The 17,904-nt window shown below is 47.9% G+C and overlaps 1 protein-coding gene and 1 pseudogene across 2 annotated transcripts; both read right to left on the bottom strand.

The window, feature by feature from the left end:
- Positions 1–522: 522 nt before the first annotated feature.
- FMOD (fibromodulin) lies at positions 523–11,317 on the bottom strand. 2 transcript variants are annotated; one of them, XM_030930556.1, is made up of 4 exons: positions 11,108–11,317; positions 7,356–8,341; positions 2,225–2,392; positions 523–1,725 (listed from the first exon to the last, which is right to left on the bottom strand). In XM_030930556.1, the coding sequence occupies exons 2-3, from the start codon at positions 8,332–8,334 to the stop codon at positions 2,241–2,243; spliced, it is 1,131 nt and encodes a 376-aa protein (XP_030786416.1). In that variant the 5' UTR covers positions 8,335–8,341; positions 11,108–11,317; the 3' UTR covers positions 523–1,725; positions 2,225–2,240. The 2 variants fall into 2 exon arrangements, with proteins under 2 accessions (XP_030786416.1, XP_010377113.1); XM_010378811.2 differs by having other exon boundaries at positions 523–2,392.
- Positions 11,318–13,647: 2,330 nt separating this feature from the next.
- LOC104674484 lies at positions 13,648–13,825 on the bottom strand (annotated as a pseudogene).
- Between the last annotated feature and the right edge of the window lie 4,079 nt (positions 13,826–17,904).

Here is a 17,904-nt window from a genome sequence, read left to right on the forward strand (position 1 = left end):
GATATGAACAGAGGATGAATAAGAAAACAAATAGAGGGTAAAGGCTTGTTTTCCTCTTCCAGGGCCAGTGGGCTTTGGCAGGTTTGGCTGCCCTCAGATCTGCACAGTTGCCACTAGAGGGCAGAAGCAGTTAAGACAACAATATCCAGGACTAGCCAGATCTAGAATTACTGGCTTGGCAAGAGAGGATGGTGGAAAGGGTTGGAAAAAAACAAAACAAAACAAAACAAAACAAAAAAAAAAACCCAGTTAGTCTGTATCTCTTGGGGACAATATGGAAGGGAATGTGTAGAGAAGATTGAAGTTAGACTTAAAGAAGAACTTCCAGAACACAGTTTGCTAAGTAGAGCTTTTATATAAGTGACTTTTTTTTTTTCTTTTTTTTTCCTCTTAGCTTCATCTGCCCGAACAGAATAGATTAGAAAGAGGGCTCATCAGTCCAAGGTCTATGTGACCTGCGACCTCACCAGGTCCTCCCAAAGTAACCCTCCTGCAGTCTGTTTTAAATGACTCCACTCTTGCAGATGCAATCATAAAATAACTTTATTGGTCAGGTTAGCCACCACTCATGCTTTTCCTGTAAAAAGGATCCTTTATAAAGGCATGATGGTGTTCACATGCAGATGCTTTCTGAAGAGCCCAGGGGCAGGGGGCAGCCTTACCCCTCGCATCAGAGCTCCTTTGTTGAAATGAGCTGGTTTGGCTTTTGTGGATTCCAGGCCTGGAGCCAAGAACATAGTCCAAAGATCCCCTCTTCCTTTCTCAGGGAAGGTGATTCAAAGCAAACACAGTATCAGGGATGTGGTGGCATCTGGGCAGAGCCCAGACTTGGGCTAACTCTCCTCCACCAGTCCTTGCCCCTGACTCCCCAGATGGCTTCATCCCGACAGTGCCCAAAAGGGCAGGTGGGTTAAGCCCCAGGCAACATTACCTTTTGCAATGGGAAGAACTAAGTGCTCCCCAGCCAAACTATAAAGCAAAAGCCATCTTCACTAATGGGGATATAGCTCAAAGATGTGAAAGCGGAGGGTTTCATGCCCAGCACAGGCAAGATTTGGCTGCTTGGCCTGGGCTTCATGGACCCCAGCCAGAGCTGGTACTTTTTAACTATGGCCTTAGGACAAACCAGGTAATACAGATTAACCACATCCTCCTTCTTTGGACTAGCAAGTCCAGGGCTGCCGGGAGTCTGTCTCTACCATCAAGATATAGAATCTTCCTGCTTGGATAAAAGGAGAGGACAAACTATGTTTCTCATGCTTTAAAAACCATGTGGCCTCTATCTTTGTGGATAAAACTCAGGTAGGGTGCTGTTTGGAATGCAGAAAGTGCTGGTCAAGAATGGAACTCCTGGGGCTGCTTTCTTAACTCAGCCAATTTGAGGTGTGTTTGCCCCATTGCAGATGCTGATGATAAGCAAAGTCTGGCCTTTCCTCTTCTGGTCTTATCCACCTTCAAAGAGCTACCCAGCTGCCAAAATATAGCCCTATACATTGATCTAAGCCTGAGGCTGGCTGTCTCCTCCCATGTCAGGTCACGAATATTATCATCATTCTGGTGACCTCCAATCTGGTGGCTTTCCAGGGCTGAGGTTAGGGAGGTATAGAAGTGACTCCTGGTGTCCTTTCACCCTCAGACAAAAGTGTGGGTTGTCTCCACAGGTTGCTGGGCAGATGCTCACATGCCTTGGGGTCTCTGACTCTGCTTAAGGCACAGAAGAGGCATCTGTGGAGGAAAGTGGGGTGGGTGAAGTGAATTTCAGAAGAGGCAGCTGGGCAAGAGGTATATTTTGAGAAGCAACAAATGGGAGCCCAGAGTAACTGCACGACCAGCCCAGCACAGAGGGAGAACTGTCAAGCGCTGCTCACAGCCAGCCAGGAATTGTTAGAAAAGTACGGTTATATACTATTGCCCATTCCACTTTTAAAGTTCCATGACCTCAGATCATTGGGAAGAACTTAAGAGTCGTGAGATTTATGGGGTCGGAACATCCAGGGATCCTTCCATCTACCACCACTTCTGCCCCTGGAAAAGAGTGAGCTTCTGCCTATGTCCTCAGCAGAAGGCTGCCTGTCCCTGATCCCCCCGCAACCCCACCTACAGGAAAGAAGACTACAGAGGGAGCCCGTGGACTTCCGTCCCATGGTCCATCCTGGACCTTCCAGCAAAAGCCAAACCAAACCATCAAGCCAAATGCCACGGGGGCTGTCTGTCTGCCCAGTACCCGGTGCCAGGGCTTCTCAGATCTCGATGAGGCTGGCGAGGCGCAGGCAGAGGGGCGCGTCGGCAGGCATGGCGCTGCGCTTGATCTCGTTCCCGTCCAGGCGCAGCACCTGCAGCTTGGAGAAGTTCACGACGTCCACCACGGTGCAGAAGCTGCTGATGGAGAACTCTGTGGGGACAAAAGGAGCACGGGTCGGGGAGAGAAGCCCCGATTACGAACCCGAAGCCACAGTGAGATTTGCCTCTGTGAAGCAGTTCAGATAAAAGGAATGGAACGTGCGGGTGGAGGGCCGATATTTTCCAGGACTGGAGTCATACTGACTGACGCCACTAGGGGCAGAACTAGGGACGGAGTGAGGACTGTGCCGGCGTCTGCAGCTCAGCTCCTAACTACCAACCTGAACTTTACTCTGCAGGGTCAGGAATGTTCTTAAGTGTCCTTCCCTCCGGGACCTTCGGACCTTTCTTTCTTTCATTCTTTCTTCCTTTTTCTTTCTTTCTTTCTTTCTTCTTTCTTTCTTTCTTTCTTTCTTTCTTTCTTAGTGATTCTGTAGTGTAGGGGGGAGGATTGATGGGGAGGTCTGTCTGTTGATAGCGTATATATATCGATATCGCCAGATATGCACCAGCACCGCCCTCCTCACGCCCTCCTACCTCCCCCCTCCCTCCCCTCCCTCCCTCCCTCCCTCCCTCCCTCCCTTCCTTCCTTCCTTCCTTCCTTCCTTCCTTCCTTCCTTCCTTCCTTCCTTCCTTCCTTCCTTTCTTTCTTTCTCTCTCTCTCTCTCTCTCTCTCTCTCTCTCTCTCTCTCTCTCTCTTTCTTTCTTTCCTTCCTTCCTTCCTTCCGGCAGGGTGGGGGGGTATGGTGGGGAAGCTGTGGGCAGCAGTGGGAAGCAGAGGGTAGCCAAAGACCAACTGTAGACACCTTGAAGTACTTGATTGCTTTTGGAGAGGGAGGGATTTGCTGAACTGCTGTGAGAAAGAAGACTGGGGAAATGGAAGGACTTAAATCTTAAATATCTCCTGCTACTTTGCAGATAGAAAAAGTGGCAGGAAATTAAAGAGAGAAAGCCTGGGCCGAGAGACAAGTGTCTTTGTGTGTCAGGGCTTTGAGGGGGTTGCACGTCTCCATTCTAAATACTGCTGGAACAGTGAGCAAGGCTCTGAGTTTAAAGGAAGCTGGAGACTCATAGAGCACTGGGGCTGCTAGGGACCTCAAAAGTCTAATAAATAATTTCCCTGCCTCCTGCATTTAATATGATTACAATCTACTCCCTCTTTTAAACCTCAGAAAAAGTCTCCTAAGATTTTCCCCTAAACCGCAGAATTCTAATAGAGACAACAGTTCTGCTTGCTTGGTTTTAGCATAAATGTTTCTGTTGCTATTAACCCTGTTCTCCCTCTGGTTGTCCTCTTCGACAAATCAACCACTCTGCCTCCAGTCTGCTGGGTCAGTAACTTGAAAGGAAAAGCCAAGAACTCAGCTAAAACTCCAGCAGAGACAGCAAAAGTCACCATTGAAAGCTGAGGAAACCTCGTAGGGCTGTCTTTACCATGGTGAATGAGGCTTTCAGGAAACTTGCTCCTGTCATCATTCTCTGCAAAGGGGATTTGAATAAAGTTACCCTTTGGGTCTTGAGGTTAGGATTGTCCATGGACACATCCCTAGCAGCTGTAATACTTGGGTAGACCCAGAGCTGGGGCATGCCATTTTTGTACCAGAGGCATCCCTCGGCTTGCAGCAGTGGTCAGAAGGTGTGTCAGCCTGGGGCCAGGCAAGAGGAGAGGGAGGGGCTTTTCTAACTCTATTCTTAGGGGTGACCATGAGGGCTCCCATTGGGGGAGGTTATAGTTATGAAGAAGACAGTTCCAAGAAAGACAGTATGAAGAATTTAAGAGGCTGATGAAAAAAGTGTTTTTAAATCAGCGTTTTCAGTGGTTTTCAGTCTCTGTTAAGCACAGACCAAGATGAGATGAAGTGAGGTTGCAGCAAATTAACTTCTACTGCAGACGTAACACAGAAAATCTAGGCCCAAAGAAAATTAAGACACTGAGAAAAGCAGCGGAAACTGGGAAATACCTGTCTTTGGAAAATACTCCCGGTGGGGTAGAATTTCTGGAATGCTTTTGGATGTTTCCTTTCTGGTCCCAAGGACTAGACTAAGTGGCCTTTGAGTGGGCAGGTTGGGGGCAGAGCCAAGACTGGGCTGGGTCTATGTTATCTGTGTACAAGCAGAGCAGTGGGGTGAGGAGAAGAAGCAAAGTGGCCCAGCTTAAGTATCACTTCCCGCCCTATTTAGGATGAAACTGCAGGCTCTGTGATAGATTCTCTTCCAGCCTGGAGCCCTCAGACTGTCTGCTAAAATTCCAGATCCCAGCTGTGGATAGGTAAATATGGGACATACTTGCGGGGAGCTAGACACACAGTGTATATGGATTCTAGCCACACACTGGGTACTGTGAGCCGCACCCCACCCCCCCTTCCCCCCCATCCCCTCCCCCTTCCCCCCCCACCGTCTTCCCCAAGCCCATGAATAGGACAGGCGTGGAGGCACTGGAGGACATTTTTCTAGCCCAAATTAAATACTGACATAAGTCTTTCCAAATTCCTACTGGTGCACCCGCCCTACTCCACTGGATCTCAAAGCTTCCGAATAACATTCCGAGCTGTGTTCTTGCCAGGCTGGAAAAACTGAGGGAGATACCGATGGAGGAGGGAAGTGGGGAGGAGAGGACCACGTCTGAGTCCCCTGTGCACCCCTGAGCTCCTGTTCTTCTTTTAGCTCCTCTCTCAGAAGGTTGTTTCAATCCCACCTCCACCCACCCCTCCATCCCCAAGTCCCTGACTGGTTTGCAGGGAGATGTCCCTCACGTTTGCTGTAGGAGAAGGGGCTGAGCTTGGGGAGCTGTTTTCCTGCTGGTGGTCTGCATCAGAGAGATATTCCTCACCATTCTCAGTCAGAGATGCCTGGCTCTAGGCCCTTTAGGTCACGGTTCTAATCTACATTGTCTGGGGGACCTTTAGAGATGGCTTTACCTTCTCTGGGTCTCTCTTTCCCCAAAACAACAACAAAAACTGCCTGTCAACTTTAAAGTGGCAATGAGAAGAAAGGCTAATAATAACCGCTATCATTAGTTTTTAAATTCTATGCCAGGCCCTGGACAAAGCACTTTACATATATTAATTCACTGCTTTAAGGAAAACAAAGCATTGGTGTTATTTTGTCTAAAAAGAAGGCTGAGAAAGACTAAATGACACCTAGTCATGGCTCTTGGACTTAAATTCCACAAGAATTAATTTAGGAGTAGACACTGAAAATTTTGGGGTTGTTTGACTGAACAGACAATTTTTTTGCAGGACCTTAGGAAATTGCACTAATTTTATTTTCTGACAAGCATCTGGAAGAGGTGGTCCACCTCCCATTTGAGTGGCAGATGTGGTTCTGCATGAAGGCAGAACGATAAGAGGCTGTGATGAAGCCTTTTCCACCCTAACTTTCTCTGATTGTATGGGTAGGTGCTAATAGAGTCTTTCCCATGACAACGCTCTTTGCTGTCACAGTTTCAAGGTCCAACTTGGATGAAGCACAGCATACGGCATGACATTTCTGATGTGACTGCTCCTGGATTCAGAGTGTGTGGCAGGTAAGTAGCGGTAACTGCTGTTGTGATGATAGACAGCCACAAGGAAATGTCAAACGTCAGCAGCATGCAACATATTCAAGATGTCTTAGAGGACCCCTCAACCCCCATCTTGGGAATAAGAAGACCCCAAAGAAAGAGAGGTTTTAATAAAAAAGAGTTTAGGCTGTACATGATGGTGTCAGGCACTTCAAACTAAAGGTACAGACAGATGCCTCTGCTTTGCCCACCCAACTGTCAACTCCCAAATTGCCCTTTGGGGTTGGTGCCTCTCTCACTCAGAGGGCTGTCCAGCTTGTTAACATCTTGCTCAATGACTGATCTGTTCCCTGAGCACATGGGGAGAAAGGAATGAGAGGGAGAGGATGAGGACTCAGTGCTTCTCAGCGCTTTGATGGTGCCGTTCTATCTCAGCAGGCTCCACTTCAAAGCCCTTTACCAGTGGTCGCTAATGAGTCCTTCCTTCACCAGAAGGAAGAGGACTTTGCTGACAGAGGAAGGGAGGTTAAGTGCTGGCTCAGTACCTTCCAGCTAGGATTAAGACATCAGAGGCCCTGGGGTAATGTAAGCATGTTCTGAATACAAGATCCTAAGACGAAAGGGAGCTGAAAATCAGCTAGATAATTCCATCTGAAATGAATATTTCTTAGAGTCAGGTAGGCAGTCTTTTTTTTTTTCCTTTGGGCATTGCAGGAAAGTGCTTATGAAACAGGAAGCCCAGTGTCCTAGGCTTGGTGTTAGTCAGGCTCATGTTACCCTAGGAAGGATCTCTGCCCTGCCACCAGGGGCTCCTTGTACTCCAGGAAGAACTGACCAGAACAAGTGCCGCATTCAGCTCTGAAAGGCTGCACATTTTTGTCCACCAACTGTTATGTTTAAAAAACAAATAAACACCAAAACGCAAGACCAGGCTGTAGACACAAGAGTAGATCAAGTGGAAAAAGAGAACTCATCCTCTTCTGGGACAGTGAGTAAGAACCAGCCTTCAACTCACCATTCTCCCAAGACAGAAACTTAAATCTCCCTCCCTTTGAACTATTCCCTCCTAAACTTCTCTGGACTCATCTCTTACTGCTTCTCGACACATGACCCCTTCCTCTCAGACACATGCAATTTCCCAGCTGTCCCCTACATTGACAGGTGACTTGTGAAAATGGCTGGCTCCTTTGTGGCAAGCCTCCGTCCCAGAATAGCTTCATCCTGCATCCCTCCAACCCATGCCCGCTTATCTCTGAAGACCTGGAATGAAACTTACCTCTCCTGGAAAGTCTTCTTCTGTACCAACCCACTCCCCACTGAATTGTCTTAGCACTGCTATTTAGTATAAGTGTATTCTCTTTTGTACAGGGGTGTGGCTTGGTTGTCAAGTTGCTTCATTTGTGTTGTCTGGTTCCCCTACTTCTATTTCTTTTGTTTTGCCACTAGCACTCAGAATAGTGTCTTTCAAGTGAAATAGACAGCCAGTCCCCGCCTCCCTTTGCCAAGGTCTCACCATTGATCCTATTGCCTTGGAGGTAGAGGTTCTCCAGGTTGGTGTTGACTGGGGGAATCTTCTGCAGCTGGTTGTAGGAGAGGTCTAGCTCAAGGAGGCTGCTGGAATTGAAGGTGTTGGAGGCCAGGCCATTGTTGGTTAGACTGTTGTGGGACAGCCGCACATACAGCAGCTTGGGTGCCCCCCGGAAGTAGCTATCGGGGACGGTGTAGACGTTGTTGTGCTCCATGTACAGCTGCTCAAGAGCTGAGGGCAGCCCATCAGGCACCCTCCGAAGGTGGTTATAACTCAGGTCCAGCAAGATCAGTGACCGGAGGCCCCTCATGGAACTGCCCACTTCCTGGATCTCATTGTGGTGGAGGTACAAGGCTGTGAGGTTCTCCAGCCCCTCCAGAGCATTGTTAGGGACCCGTGAGATCTGGTTATGGTCGAGATGGAGCTCTCTCAGGGATCGAGGCAGGGGACCAGGCATCCGGGTCAGGTTGTTGTGGTCCAGGTACAGCCTCTCCAGGTGCCTCAGCTTGGAGAAGACCTTCTTGCCCACCTTATCACTGGTGATCTGGTTGCCATGGAGAGCAATCCAGAGCAGCCCTGTGGCATTGTCAAAGACACCTTCCTGGATGGAGGTGATCTGGTTGTTCTGGAAGTACACATACTTCATGCGGGAGGGAACGAAGGGCAGATACTTGAGGTTGCGATTGTCACAGTACATGGCTGTGGGGAAGTTGGGTGGGCAGTCGCACTCCTGGGGGCAGTCGCGGGGATCTGGAGAGGATGGAGAGCCATAGGTGTAGGCTGGCCCTTCGTCTACCCCATAGGGGTAAGGCTCGTAGGTCTCATATGGGTAAGGGTCATAGGGATCGTAGTAGGTGGACTGCTGGCTGCGGAGGTAGTGGAACCACCAATGAGGGTCATCATCATACTGGGCCTGGGAGAGGGAGAAGAGCCCTGCCAGCAGCAGGAGGGAGGTCCACTGCATTTTGTCTCTGCGAGAAGAGGGAGAGAACAGAGCAAGCCAGAATGAATGAGACTCCACAGAGGCAGTGAGGCAGAGTAGGCAAGCCTTAGGCTTTGAGCTATGCAGAACTGACTTCAGTGTCAAATATCTGAGGGCAGGAGCCTTGCTCTTGCTTCTCTGGTGCCTCCTCCCAGTCTGGTTCTGCACTTGGTCCAGCCGGACCATGGCTATCTGGGGTGAGTTAAGTGCATTTTCCCCTGGTCATAGAGTCACAGACAGAGTCTTTGAGTGGGAAGGGCTGCATGTTTTTTGGAGGGGCAGATTCTTAGGCGCCTCTAGCACCCTGAAAGTCCTGTGGGAAAGCTGAAAAGCCGACAGCAATCCCTGTGTTTGTGGTGTGGTGGTGAGGATAGTAGTGGGATGCTCTTCAGATCTGAACCCAAATCCAGTTTGGATATTCCAGGGAAATCGTATTTTTCTAAGAGTCCAAGGAGAAAGCCCTTTCCATGTCTATGGGAGACCTCCAGAAGCCGCTTGACACATCAAAGGGGAAGAGCTGAACTACATCTGGAAAATCTTTTGGTCTCTTGGGCAGGCTGGGAGTTTTTGGTCTTGAGTGTCTGGGGAGGAGTGTGGTCCCTCTGCAGCCACCACAAGGCTCAGGTTGCCCTCCGAAATGCCATCATCTGTAACAGTCTGCTGAGTGAGGAAACTCACTGGTTAGCAGTTTGTGGCTACACATGCAACTTGGCTGGGACAAGGTCTTCATACAGCAGTTACAAATCCTTTCCAGACTGGGGACCCTGGCACTGGGTGTGGCACTTGTCTTCTAAAGCAGGTACTCAGTGTGTGGAGTCTGAGTTACTCTGCTTCTCTCTTCCGTGGTGCCTAGTAAGGTGTTAGCACTTCTCATGCTGTACCATGGGCATCATGCAAGAGCCATGTGGGGCCAAGAGAAATGAATGAGGGGCACCAAAAGAAGAACTAGAGATTGGAAATTCTTGTGTATGCTCAAGGGAAAGCGACTTAAGGTGGGATCCTGACATTCCCCTCTCCTTTCCCAAGCTACCTGCTCCCAGCGATGACACCTAGATGACCAGGCTCTATGTCTAGGTCCCCACATTGCTGGTAGCCTGTTGCTTTTGGGCCTGTTATGCTAATGAGATAGGAATAGGGCAGACTGAAGAGGAACTGTGGGGTCTGATGTCATCTGAGAGGGAAGCTAAAGGTATGGAAGGTAAGAGACTAGGTGTGGCCTGGGTACCCTACCCTGGTTACCTATAGCCAATGCACGACATACTCCTGTGGGCAGTGGGCATCTTCCTGAGTGTCACCCTTGGACAGAGAAACCTTAGAACCTTTCTTGGCCTGGAAGAGTCACATATAGCCCTCACATTGCTGTTGGGCCTACTGGGGTTGGCAACTGTAAATAGGAGAAAGAAAGGACTATAAAAGCCAGTGTCATCAGATCCAGTGAACTGATGGGAAAGACCCCAACTGTGACACTCAACAGAGTTACCCTCTGACCACCATCCATCCCAGACCTCTCTGTCCCCTCAAAACAGTTTCCTTGGGCCCACTTCATCCTACCAGTTCCTAGGCTGCAGAGGAGCAGGCACCCTGGCTCACCCACAGGCAGCCTCAGGCCTCAGACAAAGAGCCACAGTGTTTTGGAGAAGCTGACCCAACTGCCCACTGCCTGGGCAAGCTGGCTGGTCCCTGGCTCTGGCCAGGAGAGAAGACGAATGGAGCGGCCCGCTGCCAACAGAGCATTTTTCCATGCACAGCCCTGGGCTGTTGCAGGACCAAGGTGGCTGTCTGGAGGGCTGGCACAGGGAGCCTCTGTCTCCATTTCTCCTTCTTTCAGACTGGGCATCTTGGCACACAAGAGCCACCTTCCCCTTCAGACTCAGCTTTCTAGGGGCTGTGCACCCTTCCCACTTTGGCCTCTTCTTAACAGCCATGGCTGCTGAAAGGGTTTGATGGGGATCTTATGCCTCTCCTTATGCCACCCCATCTCTTAGCAATGTTGCTTCAGGGTTGCATACTCTTACATTGTTTCCCATAATACTAGAGGCCCTCCTGTGCTCAGAGTTTCTGTAAGGTCAAAAGTTTCCAGGACTGCCACTCTATCAGTTGGGGGAAGTTTACTCAGGAGCTACTGCTGTTCTTTCATTTCTCCACTCTAGAGAAAGATCTCTCCCACCTATCAGTGGAGAAGGTCAAGCCAGAGGCCATCCCCTCACCTGGACTGCATCCCCACCTCAATCCACAGCTATCTGGACATGGCCAGTTCTCAGCACTTCTTTTTATTCTCTCCCTTCCACTCCAAACACACACACACACACACACACACACACACACACACACACACACTCTACACAAAACCTTCCCCCTCTCTCATAATAGCATTTATGTACCAAACCCCTCTATAAGAGAGATTGCAGGGACATCCAGGTCTTGAAATACCCTTCAAAATGCCCACACTCCCAGCGTGGTGCGATTTATGAGTAGCAGGGAAGAAGCTTCCCTAGACAGAAGGTCCTTCACTTTTTCATGCCTGAGAATTGGAGGTCCCCTCAGCACCCATAAAGGAACTGTAAGAGAAATGTACAGGGCTGGAACCCCTCCCTTAGACACCCTCTTTGCCACTCTCCAGCATCCCTGGGGTCATGGCCCAGATGTGGAGAAGGAGGAATGAACCCTCCCTGCCTCCCCTATCCCCTACCACTTTTCCTTTATTTCTTTTAAGGAAATGCTAGGGACAAATCCGAAGTAAAATGACTACACTTACCTCGAGTTGAACCTTTCAGAGAGTGACCACGTCCCTCAGTCTGGCCTCCTTGGGTTGGAGAACGTGTGAGAGAGGAAGAGAGAGAGGAGTGAGAGAGTCTACTGAGAGTGTGTGCGTCTGTGCCAGACCAGGGTCCCGCCCCAAATTCCTAATCAAATATTGTGAAGAGGGGCTGAGGAGCCCGGATCCTGGTTTTTTCAGCACTGCTGCAGGGGCGGAGCTCACACTCAACCACGCAAATCCTTCTTGTCCGCCTGACGCTATAAAAATCACCTTTTTTCCACTCACTTATCTTCCCTGAAACATTGGCAGCCCTGGGTCTCTTTCTGCTGAATGAGTTAGTGGCGCCCTAGAAGTTATTTGTACAGTCTCTTGTGAAGTGCCTGGATTTCTCATTAAAGCCACAAAGGCAGATGCAGGGATGGGGAGGGCCAGGGTTTGGTAAGAGACATCTTAACTCCTTCAGTAACCCACACGTCCCCCCAGAGAGCCAGAACTCACCCTTCTAAGCTCTGCCTATAGACAGGTCATCAGACTAGTGGATAAGGGAGCATCATGACAAGGGACAGCTGGCTCTGGTTCCAATTCTACCTCTAAGCAGTGTGGACTTTTCTGGGCTACAGGTCCTGCCCACCTCCACCACTGGAACAAAAGGAAAGGCAGAGACTCCAACATTTGTTGATCACTACTTATACACTAGCATCATCCACTTCCACTTGATGCTCACAACAAGCTCAGAGCTAATAACACTTACCTTGCTGGGTTGTAGCAAGGACTGTATCAGGTGATGTGCGTGAGGCTTCTGACCTGGCACATAGCTGGTGCTCACTCTGTCCTACCCATTTCACAGCCATAACGTTCCTAAGCCAGGGAAAGACAAGGTCAGAGAGCTGGGCAGGAGCTGTAACATGAAAGGACTTTTAGGCAATGGAAATGATTTGGGTTTTATTCTAAATTTTTGTTGTTGTTATTGTTGTTTGTTTGTTTATTTGTTTGAGAAGGAATCCTGGCCAGGCGTGGTGGCTCATGCCTGTAATCCCAGCACTTTGGGAGGCCAAGGTGGGTGGATCACGAGGTCGGGAGATCGAAAAGGAGTCTTGCTGTGTCGCCCAGGCTGGAGTGCAGTGGCACGATCTCTGCTGTCTGCAACCTCTGTCTCCCAAGTTCAAGCCATTCTCCTGCCTCAGCCTCCTGGGTAGCTGGGACTACAGGAGCATACCACCACGCCACCACGCCCAGCTAATTTTTTGTATTTTTAGTAGAGACAGGGTTTCATCATATTGGTCAGGTTGGTCTCGATCTCCTAAACTCAGGTGATCCACCTACCTTGGCCCCTCAAAGTGCTAGGATTACAGGTGTGAGCCACCCTGCCCTGCCTATTCTAAATGTTTAAAAAACAACATGTTTCAAGCAGGAGAAGCCATGGGAACTGATTTGCGTGGGATCTAATTTACATTTTAAAAGCATGTAGGAGGGGCTGCTGTGTGAAGAAGGGAGGCCAGGGTGGAAGCAGGGGGGCTCCAGCCCAGCCTCAAGGAGAGATAATGGCAGATTGGACTGGCGCAATGAAAGAGCAGATCTTGTATTTTAGACAGAGAACTGGCAAGGCTTGAGGAGTTAGGAAAGTCAAGGATGATTCCGAGAATTTTAGTTTGAGCAACTGGGTGGGTGGTGGTAACATTTCTTGACATGGGAAAGGTGACGTGGGACCGAGTTGGGTAGAAAACCAAAGTTATGTTTTGGATATGCCGTTAAAGATGCCTGTTAGGCATTCCCTTGGGGATGCATGTAGACCATTGGACATATGAATCTGAATTTGGACTTTAGAGGCTAGAAGAAAACATTTGAGAACCATTATAATTTGGATCACACAGAATCTTGGTAGTTTAGGTAAACTCATGTGTCCTAAATGTTCTCTCCTCAAGTATGTTAACTGGCTCATGTCAACATCAAAGAAACACCTCTATCTTAAAAAAATACCAACTGAGAAACCCTGAGATGACTTGAATTTGAAGAATTTAGAGGTGTCGAGGCAGATGGTCCTTTTGGTTTCTCCAGTAGGTTTGAGCTGTTGACTTAGCATGAGGGCTATCAGAAAGGGCCTTGTCAGGGACCCACTCTTCTCAGAATTTAAGAAGAGATTTCAAAAAGATGAAACTTAATGAATGAGCCTTTTCTGACCACCTAATATAGACTAGGTGGTTTGCTTATGTTATCAATGATAACAGTAGACATTTTGCATTAGAATTAGTTTTTTTTTTTTTTTTTCAAAGCTACTTTTAATACTTTGGGGTGAGCCCCACAGGAATAAAATAACACAGGGAAGGAGTAAGCCCCTACCTGCCACTTCTGGGAGTGGCCAGGGGGAGAGAGGCTACCTGAGGGGAAGGAAGCACAAAAAGGACCCGCTGCAGACTCAGGGCAAAAAGAGACCATGGGTGCTGTGACCTGCGGGCATTGCAGGAGGAAACGTGACCGTGGTGGGACTGGCTCCAGTCACACAGGCAAAGGGCAGGAGGGTTGGACACGAAGCCACAAAGCTACTCGGGTTCCTCCTTCTTCTTGTTTGCCTTTTTCTGTTTCTGCTCTTGGTCTCTGAGCCCCTTTGCTTGCGGCAGCAGCAGAAAGCCCGTCATCTCGGCGTTTTCCCTTAACTGAGTCACTCTGCTTTTTCCTATTCTTCTAGCCGGCAAGCTCACACTGGTTACCACGGCTCATGGCGATGGCAGTGACTCCGACCTGCCTCTGTTGTGTCACCTCATTCTGTCAAGATTAATTTTTTTTTTTTTTTTTTTTTTTTTTTTTTTTAGTTTTTGACCCTGAATTCAGCCAAGGAATTAGGGTTTTAGTGATATAAAGTGAGCAGCTGGTAAGTGGCAAAACAAGGATCTGAACCTTGGTCTACATGACTTCAAAGCGCACACACTTTCCTCTGACTCTAGCACAGAGGATTGGCAGAGTGGAGGGGCAATGACTACCTTGCTGTTGGGCTGGCCTCAACTAAGATGAAACTCAATTGTCATTGCCCTATCTGCCTGAATTCGGGGGCAGGGGAGTTCAAAGGTGAGAGGGGGCTGGGGTATAGGGGTTCTCTTCCTCAGCCCACCCATATTTCATTTCCTTTTAATAAATTTGAGCATATACTATGTGTCAAGCATGATCCTAAGTGCTGGAGACACAAAGAATAATGCCTGCTTATAATAAAGCAGATCTGAATGCAGTGAACTCTGACCTCATGAGTGAAGCAGAATGGCCTGACTGTGAAAATGCTTATGAATAACACACAGATAACGTTCTAGTCATTTTTGAGTCCAGAAAGCAGTCACTTTTCAATGGAGGACACTGATCTTGGCAACCGAGCCTGGGAAACACTTTTAAATGAGCCTAGATAGCCTGGACAGATTCACCACTGAGTACAGATGTTTATTTTTTTTAATTCCAGCATGCTGACTAATTCTGCATTTACTAACAATGAAAGTTAGTACAGTCTGGGAACCAAATAGTGACAGGATTCTTCCCAACCAGGCGCCGCTAAAAAGGCAGTATCTCCATGGGATTTTTGGCCATTTCTAAAGCGGTGAGATGTGCACCAGGTGTTTAGCTATCCATCCGGTTTCAAGGCAGGCATGGGATGAAGGAAGGATGGGAAGGGACGATTGGGACCAGTTCAGGAGGCAGAGTTCCAGGGAATCACTCACTGTTCAAAAGTTCCTTTCTCTAACCTTTAGTGGAGGTGTTTACCTCCATTTTGACCACTGCTGCTTTGTTTGCCTGGTTCCTGGATCTAGGCCCGCAGAGTTTGTCTTCAACATGGGAAGCCAAGAATGAGATATTGATGTCCACCAGATTGCTTGCTGACGGAGTCCACTTGTGAAGGAGGACACCAGTATCTTCTAGGGGGTGTCTAGCCAGCACTATGCAGTCACTAGACTAAAGAGAGAGAAAATGTCATGCATTTCTGTAGCCCCTGTCCCAGCTGGGCACACAATGCGTTGGCACTTAGTAGGCAGTCAGTAAAGGGTTATGAAAGGAATTGTATTTTTGGCTCCCCACAGAGTCTGTCTGTCTTCAATACTCAATGCTGGGTGGAAAAACCACCACCAACCAGGCCAGGAAAACCTTTAGACTTTCCAGGGGTTCAGGCCACTGCTATTTCCTCCCTACCCAGAAAAGTACAGGTTAAGCCACAATCACTAGGCAAAGTTCATTGCCTCTGATGCTGGACCCACCCTGTCTGGGAGAAACGAAGTCCCTTCTGACTCAAGTTCCCACCAGCAAAGACACAGTGACGTTCTTGTGGCCACCAACCCCTTCCTTCCTCCTCATCCCCCACAAGACTCAACAACCCTTGTTTTCATGACCCAGCCTCTGATCTCAGATAACTCAGGGAAGGTGGAGGGCAAGAGGGTATGACTGAAAATCCATCCAACCAGATTTCTTGAATTGAGTATACAGAGGTCAACAGAAAGATGACCATGGTGATATTATATAATCCAGACCCTGCTGCTGGCCCATCCTGAAAACTCTTGATGCCAGGGAGGGAGTTTTTCCTAGTCTGATGTTTCAATGGAAAGTCTTGGCTACATTGGCACCCAACAATGGTGTCCCAAAGCTTCCAAGAGAGATGTTTTTCCCTATTCCCTTGGCACCAAAGGGTCGTTAGAAGTCCTCATCATGGAGAGTGTCCTCTTTCCAGAAGGATGAGAGCCATGAAGATGTTGGAGCTGGAGAAATACTTGTTTTCTTTGAACTGCAGTAGGAGAAAGACCTCAACTTCCAAGTTCTAGAAGATGCCTGAGGGTTTTAGAATTTCCTTTTAGCAATAAGCTGTTTAAAAAGAAGACAGAGAACAACCTCTCTCTTTTAATGGATAGCATCTCTTATTTTTACTGTGTGTTTACTGCATGCTTGATATTGTTAAAATGATGATGACATGATGGATTCCAGAAGACCTCTTTGTAGAAGGTATGAGTGTATTTGAGTCAGGAAATGGGGGTCAGTCAGGGAGAGATACTTGAATAAGGAAGGAGGCAGAGGGGATAACCTAAAACCTGAAGGCTGGAGGATTTGACCATTCAGTGACTCTGTACGTGATATTCACCTTTGTTCTGCAAATGAGCCAAGAACTAATGGTGTCCCTCAGACTGTGCTGAGGGCTGTTGGAAGAAACCAACATAAGATAGACCAGCTTCCAGGATGCTATTAAGGAAATTACATGACTGCAGGAGAGAACAGACCCAGATATTAGCTCTAACATGCCAGTCCTAGATATTGGCTCTAAAATAGTTTAGCTCTAAGTTAGCTAAAATACCAGCTACCATTTCTGAGATTCTCACCACAACCCTGAGATAGGTATTATCATACCTTATTTTTACAGATGAGGAAATCGAAGTTCAGAAAAGTTAATTAATTTGTTCAAGATTGGATAGTAATTAAATAGCCAAGTTGGGATTCTAAACTTAAGTCTGGCTGTTCCCAGAGTTTGAGTTTCTAACCACTCTGCTATATAGAATCTCCAGTGTAGAGGAAAAAGCATGGGCTTGGAATGTAGTTATATTCTCAAATTCCAGCCCTACCACTGACTAGCTCTGTGACTTTGGGCTAACTGCTTAAGCATCAATGAGACACAGTGTCCTCATTCATAAAATGGGGACAATAACCATAACCTTGTTAGCCATCAGGAGGATGAAATGAGATAAAGAATAAAGGCTCCTAGTAGAGAGGCTGCCATGCGATGGCCCTTCGGCAGCAGCCACTCTTGGTTATTTTAATAGATTGGAAGCTCCCTGAGGAAAGAGGCAATGATGTTGTGCCTTCAAAAGTTAGCGCAGTGCTTGGCCAAGTGCTGGTCTGTGGTAGGCCCATTCTAACCCTTAGTTGAATAAATGAAAGGTGAAGAAGTTAGACTTTAACAAAGACTAGTAAATCTACTTTGGTAACTTAAACCAGAGAGAAGCTAGCCAAGGGTACAGCAGGACTTTTGGTGACTGGAATAATCAAATCCCCAAGAAGAGCAAGAGAACAGGGAAGGGTTGGTGCAGAACTGTCTACAGCTATGGAAAAATATCTTCAGGGGATAGATAGGAAAATATTTTACTTACACAGGGTATATTAGTCTGTTCTCAAGTTGCTATGAAGAAATACCCGAGACTGGGTAATTTATAAAGAAAAGACTCACGGTTTAATTGGCTCACAGTTCCACATGGCTGGGAAGGCCTCAGGAAACTTACAATCATGGCAAAAGAGGGAGCAAACATATTCTTCTTCACGTGGTGGCAGGAGAGAGAAGTCCTGAGTAAAAGGGGAAAAGCCCTTATAAAACTATCAGATCTCGTGAGAACTCACTCACTGTCTCACTGTCTCACTGTCACAAGAACAACATGAGAGGACTGACCCTATGATTTAATCACCTCCCATGAAATACCTCCCACAACACATGGGGATTGAGGGAACTACAATTCAAAATAAGATTTGGGTGGGGCACAGAGCCAGACCATATCACAGTGGGTCATGGAAAAGGTCAGCATCAAAGAGCCAAGTACAGAGCATCCCAGAAGAGATGTCCTGAGTCTTGGCAATTTAAGAATCAAGTTTGGAGTTGGGGGAAGAGTTGACCAAGAATACCACTTAAGCAGTAGCATCATATGAATTCCCTTGAGCAAAGGAGACAGGGTAGCTCCTACCTGGGATGGGTGGGGACATTTCTTTAAGGTGAAAAGCATGACATGTCCCATGTGCCCATCCAAAGGTCTAAGAACTTGGATTCTAGTTCCATTGGAGTTCAGTGAAGACCCAGA

This window comes from Rhinopithecus roxellana, chromosome 1 (genome assembly GCF_007565055.1).
Source record: "Rhinopithecus roxellana isolate Shanxi Qingling chromosome 1, ASM756505v1, whole genome shotgun sequence".
Classification (NCBI taxonomy): domain Eukaryota; kingdom Metazoa; phylum Chordata; class Mammalia; order Primates; family Cercopithecidae; genus Rhinopithecus; species Rhinopithecus roxellana.

Excerpts from the sequence above, each read along its gene's own strand:
- FMOD (XM_030930556.1), bottom strand. The coding sequence starts at position 8,334 with ATGCAGTGGACCTCCCTCCTGCTGCTGGCAGGGCTCTTCTCCCTCTCC. Across the intron at positions 2,393-7,355 it reads CCAAGGCAATAGGATCAATG|AGTTCTCCATCAGCAGCTTC; the intron begins GTGAGACCTTGG and ends TTGTCCCCACAG.